The following is an 8,336-nucleotide window of genomic DNA, read 5'->3' on the forward strand; positions in this document are numbered from 1 at the left end:
TGTTGAAATGGCTCAAATTCATCCCGTCTTCACGGTGAGACTCTTCTTAAATTATATTAAATGTAAGGATCTATTTTGTATTTATTTTGTTCTGTAAAAAAGGACATTTAGGAAAAACATTCACTAATCCATTATTTTGCCAAATTATTTTCAGAATATTCTTCCTTATAGGTAGCAAAAAAACCCCTCATGCTAACAATTGGGTTTTCTTGGCCTTTTGTTTTTTAAATTGTGGTAAAATATACTCAGTATAAACTTTACTATTTTAACCACTTTTAAGAGTACTTGTCCCTGACATTAAGGACATTCACAGTGCTGTGCAACCGTCACCACCATCCATTTTCAGAACTTTTTCATCATTCCATACAGAAGCTTTGTACCCATTAAATAACTCCCTACACCTCTCTTTCCCAACTCCTAGTAAGGCTGGTTCTTGATTCAACTCTTAATAAGGTGGGTTCTTGATTGTGAATTAATCTTGTCTTTGAAACTAGGTTTTTAAGTGTCTTGAGAGCAGGCAGGTAACGTAACTCAAATGTTTTTGTACCTTTGACACTGTCCAGCTTAGGGAATGAGACTGGGAGGACTCCTTCTTTAACTCTTCAGTAAGTTATTTAAAAGAACAGAAGCTATGTCCTTTCCTTGTCACATTAATCACTGTTCTTTTCCTGAACTTCTTGATACTGACTACCTATTGCCTGTGGCATCAAAACCTTCACTGTCCAAGACTTAACAAGACAATGTGTGCACTGTCCTCTCGTGTGTTTTCTAGTTATCTTCCCAGTACAGGTGCTATAGTTCATGGAGTTCCTTTGTAGTAGGAGGAAGAGAGACAGTAGCCACTGTCTCTGTTTTAGGGCATGCAGTGTACATAAAGACTCAGTTATCTGGGGATAGATGCCAGACTATTATCTGAAAGAAGAAGGCTGAGCCAACAGGATAAAGAGAATAGAGCATGAAAGAGTATTTGCTTCCTGTGACTTGGCACCTTTAGGCTCAGGCTCTGCACTGTGTCACATGAGTTTCTCCTAGACAAATAAAGGTCTGTGATGCTATGCATGACGGGAAACAGGAGGGCTTTTTGATGCAGTCTACTGGTCTGGTTCTGTGCTCTGTGAGGCAGAGACGATAGGTCTAGAATTTGGAGGCATTAGGTTCTAAGACCCTGAAAGCCTAGGAAGCCTAGAAAGGGGGATGGCTAGTGAGGTTTAGATTATGTTGAGGCCTACCTTTATTCTGTGGGATGTTGCATATCCTGTTTACACTTATGGTTCCATCATCATTATCCCATTAATTATTTGGCAAGTGAGAAAGAATCACCAAGATTTAAGATTGGGACCTAACAGGAGCTGCTGCTGGTAGGGAAACACTATGACCACAACTGAACCAATTAAGCCTTGATCAAGGTTTTATCCCCTCACTGTCTCTTGTTACCCTTAACCCCTTACCCCTGTTTTTTTTTTTAATGGAATAAATTTCCTCACTGGATCCCAGAACAGCTTCATATTTGGGTGATTCCTCTGGTTGGTGGACATTTAGGGCCTTGGATGGCTAAGGTCCTTCGGCTACTGTACCACCGTTCCTCCCTTTCTCTTGTCTTATCCTGATCTCTCCACAGAACTTCTTCAGGGAATGGGGGTGGAGGTATGGAGTATGAAGAGCCTAAAAATGAATCAGAAATAAGAGAAAGGAAATGATGGTGTGAAAAAGGTAGAGTAGGAAAAAGAAAGGTAGGAGAATGTGTAAAATTGGAACACAGAAAAAGCTTGGGAAATATTTGCAGGTTTTGTCTCAGTTTAGACATGAAAAGAAGAGAGCACCCCAGCTTCACACTGTCTTTTGCCTTTAAGCATCACCGGAGAGTCAAACAAAGGGCTAAAGATAAAACATCAAGAGGTAACGTTACAGTCTCTGCTCTGACTTCTCTCCACTGTGGGTGAGGCTCCCATGAGCCCTGTCCCTCAATGACCCCTGGTGCCAGGCACCAGGTGCTCTAACCACTGAAGGCCCAATTTCCCCAAGTTGACAGATTCTCCCAGAAGACTTTTTTGGGTGGTAAATCAGAGCCTGGGAATGTTCCAGAATTCTCCACCTTACCCCTGGGAGTGAAGAGGAAGTAGGGGAGTGAGGAAGTAAGGACTCTGTCCTTAACTGTGTCATTTACTGGTTTTATGACCCAGTGGACGTCACTTCAGCTCTCAGTCTTGTTATCCATAAAATGGGCATGATGATGCTGTCTCACTCACAGTGTGGTTGTGAAGGTCAAAGGAGATTAGGTCCAGGAGAGCACATCATACCTGGTTAAGTTGTAGTCAGACGTGCCTCAGAGCACTGGCTATTGGGGTTTGCCGTCTCCTGTCATTCAAAGGTCTCCAGCTTCCTGTAGGATGTTCCCTGAATCCTCTCCCGTTCCATGTAACACTGTCTCCTGGTTTCTCAGCTAGGAAACTTTCCCGGGAAGAAGCTGAGAAGCTGTGGGAGCTGCTGTCTGTCATGAGAAGGTGATCTCTTGCTCTTTGCAGTCTCCCAACTCCCAGCCTGGCCTGTGATCATTTCTCCGCTTGGCCTGTGGCAGGGTTGGGGAGGAGCATAATGGCTGGGACGTAGCCAGACACAGTGGAGCCTGGACACTGGTTGGGGGTTCCCAGAGGAGAGGGTGGGATCAGACGCCTCAGGAGACAGGAGTCCTGCAGTTCTGCTCTGAACTAGGCTCACAAAGGTCCTGGAATTCAGGATTTGACTAGTGCAGGATTTAAAACTACATGGGTTTTCACTCAACCACAAGACAGGTTAGGAGGATCGATAATTAATTAAGTGCATAAATCAGTCATCATTTTCATATTCTCTTTACAGCTAGACCCTTTCAAGGGCAGACCCCTGGACCCTGCTGACATACCTCCTCTGGTTTTGTCTTCAGGGAGGCCAGTTCCTGGGACAGCCCTCAGGCAGGAGCTTGTCATATTGTCCCCCTCTTAAGATCTCTAGAGAATAGGGATTGTCTTCCAAGAGATGTTGTGTATGCCCTGTAATCCCCAGAATGCAGAGTTCCCACAAGGACCTCCGTAGCCCCAAACGAGGCTGACTCCAGGTTCTATCTGGTGATGTTCCTGGTGCTGCGCCATCAGCTAACCATTGGCTCCCCCATCTGCCTGGTTGCCTTCTCCTAGTTCAGCTACTCAGCACAGGCCAGCAGAGAACTCACCCACCTCCCAGGCTCTCAAGGCCCTGCGTTCCTTTCAGTTGTCTGAGACTTTGCCCAGGTTAGCTAGCCCTAACCTGCTGAATGTTTCTAGAGCATAGCCGTGGCAAAAACAACCTGGGGGTAGAACACAGAGCTTACAGGCCAATCTCCAGGCCACACCCTTGAAAAGAGGCAGATGTCATTCCATCAGTAACAAACGGTTGCCATGTTTCCCTTCCCAGCCAGGGTTGGCTTCCTCAGGAGGGGAGTGTGCGGCAGCTGCTGTGTGCAGATCCCTGCTGCCAAACCTGCAACGCTGTGGCTCTGGAGATTCAGCAGTTGCTATCGGGTGAGAACACCCTGACCACCACTACTTCTTTGGGGACATCGCAGGGCTTCTCTTGCCTAGAGGTTTTGTCCACGTCTAGTCTCTCTTTTGAGCAGAGTCAGGATTCCCTGCACTCCAAAGAGCTTTCGCTTCCATCAGCAACCCGCATAGTGTCACAACTAACAAGTCAGAAATCCTTAACCCAGTTAGTTGCCAGGTCAGCCACTAAGTCAACCACCAAGTCTGCCAGTGCAGTCAGCATCCACGAATACTGGGCGGACGACCAGCAGCTAAGGCAGGAATGTCAAGGGCCAGAGGTACCCTGGGATGTGGGAGCTCTGTCTTCTTCAAGCCTTGAAGAGTCTAGGATTCCTGTGAACCAGCAAGACAAGAAGAAGAGCAACTCTGAATGTGTTCCAGAGAAATAAGGCCAGCAGCCCTTGAATATCTGATTCCCTTTCTTTCCCTGAACCCAAAGCTCACAAACCTAAAATACCCCATGACCTTTCATTCCCTTCATCTCATGTTCCTGTGTCCCCAAATCCCTGATGTATCTTTAAGTATGTGTATATAAATGCATGCGTTTCTACACCTGAGGGCTCCCAAGATCTGTGGAAGATTCCTGTGGCAACTTATGTCACACGGCCCCCAAATTTTCCAAGCCTGGGGGAGAACACTACCATTTCTTTCATCATGAATGCTACCTCTAAGGCCTCTGTTGAAAAGATAGGCTTTTATCTCCCTGACCTGGGGTTCATGGGAGGTAAGCAAGTCCACCCAAACTTTCTGTTTTTCAAGGATACGCTATGGATCCAGTGCAGATGTCACTGCAAACAAATCCCAAACTCTGTGACTCTGGCTCTACCCTCTATCATCTTTTAGTTTATAAGTGTCTCTGTCCATTGCTTGGGGGTCATGCTGAGGCCTCAGTGTCCTGTCTGCAGCAGAACACAGCTGCCTTTCTATGGTTCCTCTTTTATGCACATTGAGTCCCTGGTCCACCCCTAGACATCTTGCCACAAAAGTGGAGCCTGGTTTCTTTTTCTTCAATGATTTGTTAATGTCCAAACTGTCTAAAATTTCCTCTTACCTCAGTTAGACCCACCTTCTTCCCACATACCTGAATTTGGGCTTCTTCATCTTTCTATCGACAAGCCTATGTCAATGTCCCATTTCTGACTCTGGCCAAGTGTGAAGCCTTGCAGTGGCACCTTCACTTCAAAGGCAGCTCCAGCTTCTGTGGGGCTTGCCAGCTGTTGCCCAGAGATCTCTGTAGATGCATAGAACCATACAGCATAAGCCCTGAGACATGCTGAAGCCTGTCTCCTGAGACTTAGGGGCCTACCTGTTTGGGGAAGCCCATTTCAGTCCTCAAGAGCAAGGTAGTATTTTCCTGGAGCATGCCCTGAGCTGGTGGAGTTCCACCTTCAGAAGTGGTTGATTTGGCTGTTTGATTTACTATTGCTGGGGTCTGCCCCAGAAGATCCAGCAGTCCATCCAGTTGCTTCTATCCCCTGCTGACCAGCAGCCCCTGCCCCAGTGCAGCACACTGACCAGGGTGAGTGTCCCCTAGCCTGCAGACCCAGAGGCCAGAGGGGATAGTGGCCTCTTCTGATCTATTGTGGCCAGTAGTGCCAGCCCACAGTTGCTTCCCAGGCCATGGTGATGTTGTAGAGCCATATTGGCTAAAAATATGAGAGGATCTGCTAGGGGGTTGTCCCTGCCCACATCTGCAGCGGTTGGGACTCAAATAACTGGGTCTGCAGAATTCCAGGGGCCCTGGCAGCAACTCGGCTCCCTTGCACCCCGGAAAGTAAGCCCTTAAGACATAGAGGCAGCCATCGGTCCCTACATGGACTAGGAAGTGACACCCTGAATACTGACAGGCCTTAACCGGCAGCAGTAAGCCTCACCAGACGCTGTTACTGATCACCTTGATTAGCACCTACCCAGGTACCCTCCCAGGGAGGCTTTGAGAAACTGGAGACAAGTTTTGGCCTTCCTGTCAGAACTGTGGGCCCTTTGTACTGTGGCACTCTCCAAGGCCATGGCTCTGGCAATCACTAGCCAATCTCCAATCACAAAGATGGTGCCTGGGCCTGTTGGGGGCCCAACAGAGTCTCTGGCTCAATCTCATGTAAGCAGCAGAACCAAAAGCAAGCTAGTTCCAGAGCAGTCCTAATGGTTCTTCCCATGGGCCTCCAGGATCTCGCAGCCCAGTGGGGACATAACAGAGGCCCAGGTGCTTGTGTTCAGCTGGAGGCCAGTGTGAACAACCCCTGCCTGGAAGATCCCTGAGCCCCAGGCCTCTGCAAAGGTGAGAATAACTCCCTGCACCAGCAGGGAGAACAGAGGACCCAGGGAAACTCAAAGCATCAGAGAATCACAGAGAAGGGGGTGCAGCGCCGAGGCTCTCTCCAACCAGAGAGAACATCTACCCTGCCAAGGTTCCAGTAGGGACACTTCTAAGTAGAACCCCCAGAGCCCCTGACTTCCCAAATGTATCTGCAGGATCTTTCTCAGGTAAAATTTTAGTTTGGCCAGGATGGTTGTGTTGAGTGAGTAGGGACTAGCAAGGATCTGTCTGGGTCTTTAGAGCCACCATCTCCATCCTGTCAGCTTAGTGCCCCCTGTCAGTACCTTCACCAGCTTCTCCCTTTACCTTGAGTTCCTAGAGCATCCTCCAGGATTCCTTGGGACAAAAGGACCAGATAAGAATAGTCTGTAAGGCTGTTAGGGCAAGTTGAATGACCTCACCCAAACAAGGATTCCTGAGGATGTCAGATCTGGAGTGTTCAGGGCTTAAAGGGCCAGATCTTACAGGACCAACTTGCTGGCCCACATTTTGCAAGTCCAGCATTTAAAGGAGCCACATTTTTCAGATCCAAGCTTTGCAGGGCCACACTTTGTAGGGCCAAGAGCAGGGTCTGGTAAAGACAGCCCATACTCACAAGAGCCCTACCCTTACAGAAGCTGCAGAAGCTGGACTGGGAAATAAGATGAAGCATTTTACACACTGGATTAACCCCAAGGTGAAAGGTCAAGGGCACAAGGAATCCATTCTCCTCTCTAAGGATGAGAAGGTGGCCAAAACCAAGACAGAAAATGTTGAGAAGAGACCACCTCCCACCAAATGCCCTGTGAAGGGAGCTCAGTCAGAGAAGGAGAAGGAAGACGTGGCCTTCTTTGATGTCCTCCAGTGCCTAGACAGTGAGTTCCAGCGACACTCCCTTCAGTCCAGCCAATCCTGGTTCCTGCGCCTTTCCTGCAACAGCTCCAAGCACTGTCCTCAGCTGACTTGTGCCACTCAGCCAGAAAATCCATCCCATGTCTCAACTCTCACCTCAGCAGAAGGCACCTGTCTATACAAGGAGAATACCCAGTCCAGGAAAAAGGAGTTCATAGGTTCCCAAACTTCTGCATCCTCCTGAAGAAGGCTGTCGTCATCATTTCCATTAATATGCAGGTGAGGCAGGGCCCTCTCCAAATATACTGTGTACCTCTAAGCAAAGAACCACCTGTTTGTGCCTCTTTGTTTTTAATGTGATATGTGACGGAGAGAGTAGAGGAGGTAGATTGTACTTCCCATATGGTATGGGAGCTTAAACCCATTTTACAAATGGGCCAGCGTTCCACACAACTCTTTCAGCTCCACCCTGGATTGTGGATAAAGGGACTTGAGCAGAGAAGGAAGACCCTCATCTAAGATGCATTGGAGGTAAAGATCAGGCTTGACTTCTGTCATGGCTTCCCGTGTTGTCTTTGGGCCCCAGAGGAGCAAAGTGTGCATGATGTAGTACAAGAAGTAGTAGCCAAGAATCCAGTGCACTTTTGGCCCACAGGCACAATTCATTGATAACTTTTATATATTCCCACAATCCGGAGGGAAGGTTTTTAGAGGAGTGTTAACAGTGCTTCATTCTTGAAGAGGTGCTTTGTGTTTATCAAAGGCACATAGCTAATAGGATCGATGTCAGAAGCAATTGATAGAATCTCCCCTCTCTGCACCCTGTTGTTATTGATTAGATTTTAAGGGGTAACCCATCTGGGAGCTTGCTGTAGCCCTGTTACCTGTTTGACCCCCCACTGCCTTTCAGCTGCATGGAATAAATGCCTCCTAGAATGAAAATCAGTTGATGATAATGTCTCCAAAGTGTCACAATAAAAATGACTTCGAGAGGCATCTTGCATTCAACAGTTAAAATGTTTGAGTACTTACTGTGTGCCAGGAACTATGCCAGACACAGCAGTCACCTAGACACAGGCCTTGCGTCCATGCAGATCATTATCTTATGGGGTAGACAGTCTCACATGCCCAAATTGTCTAATCAAGAGTGTATATACTCGGATGTCCAGTATTTGTTTCAAAAGTGAACTGATTCCCCAGACCACCACCACCACCCAATCACACATACCAAACCTGCTCCCACATCAGTTAATGGCACCTTTCTCTTGCCAGTTGTTCAGACCAGAAATATTGGTGTCAGCCATGACTTTTGCTTCTAACAATCTGCTTCTGGTCTATTAGTAAATCCTGTTGTCTCTACCTTCAAAATTCAGAAAATGACCTTGTCTTACCTCCTCTGCTGCTACTAATACTACAATAGTTTCACAATCTCCTGCTTCTTCCTGAGACCATATCTCCAACAGTCTGTTCTCAACACAGAAGCCTTATAGTGTTCAGGGAGTGTCCTGGCTGGAGAGAGAGAGAAAGAGATGGAGAGATGGATGTATAATTGTGGGACCAGATAAGGTTACTAAAGGAATGAGTATCAGTGAAGGAGAGATCTAAGGACTTGGCTCTGGGACATTCCAATGTTAAGAAAT

The 8,336-nt window shown here is 47.3% G+C and overlaps 1 protein-coding gene across 1 annotated transcript; it reads left to right on the top strand.

Annotated features, from left to right (window-relative positions):
- The first annotated feature begins 1,215 nt into the window (after positions 1–1,215).
- Positions 1,216–7,621, top strand: SPATA31F3 (SPATA31 subfamily F member 3). The gene is given in 6 exon segments (XM_060013409.1): positions 1,216–1,354; positions 1,711–1,715; positions 1,851–1,896; positions 2,441–2,501; positions 3,424–3,938; positions 6,480–7,621. Coding segments are annotated over 6 exon segments (1,227 nt in total). The 3' UTR covers positions 6,941–7,621.
- The last annotated feature ends 715 nt before the right edge of the window (positions 7,622–8,336 follow it).

Source organism: Delphinus delphis, chromosome 6 (assembly GCF_949987515.2).
Source record: "Delphinus delphis chromosome 6, mDelDel1.2, whole genome shotgun sequence".
NCBI lineage: Eukaryota > Metazoa > Chordata > Mammalia > Artiodactyla > Delphinidae > Delphinus > Delphinus delphis.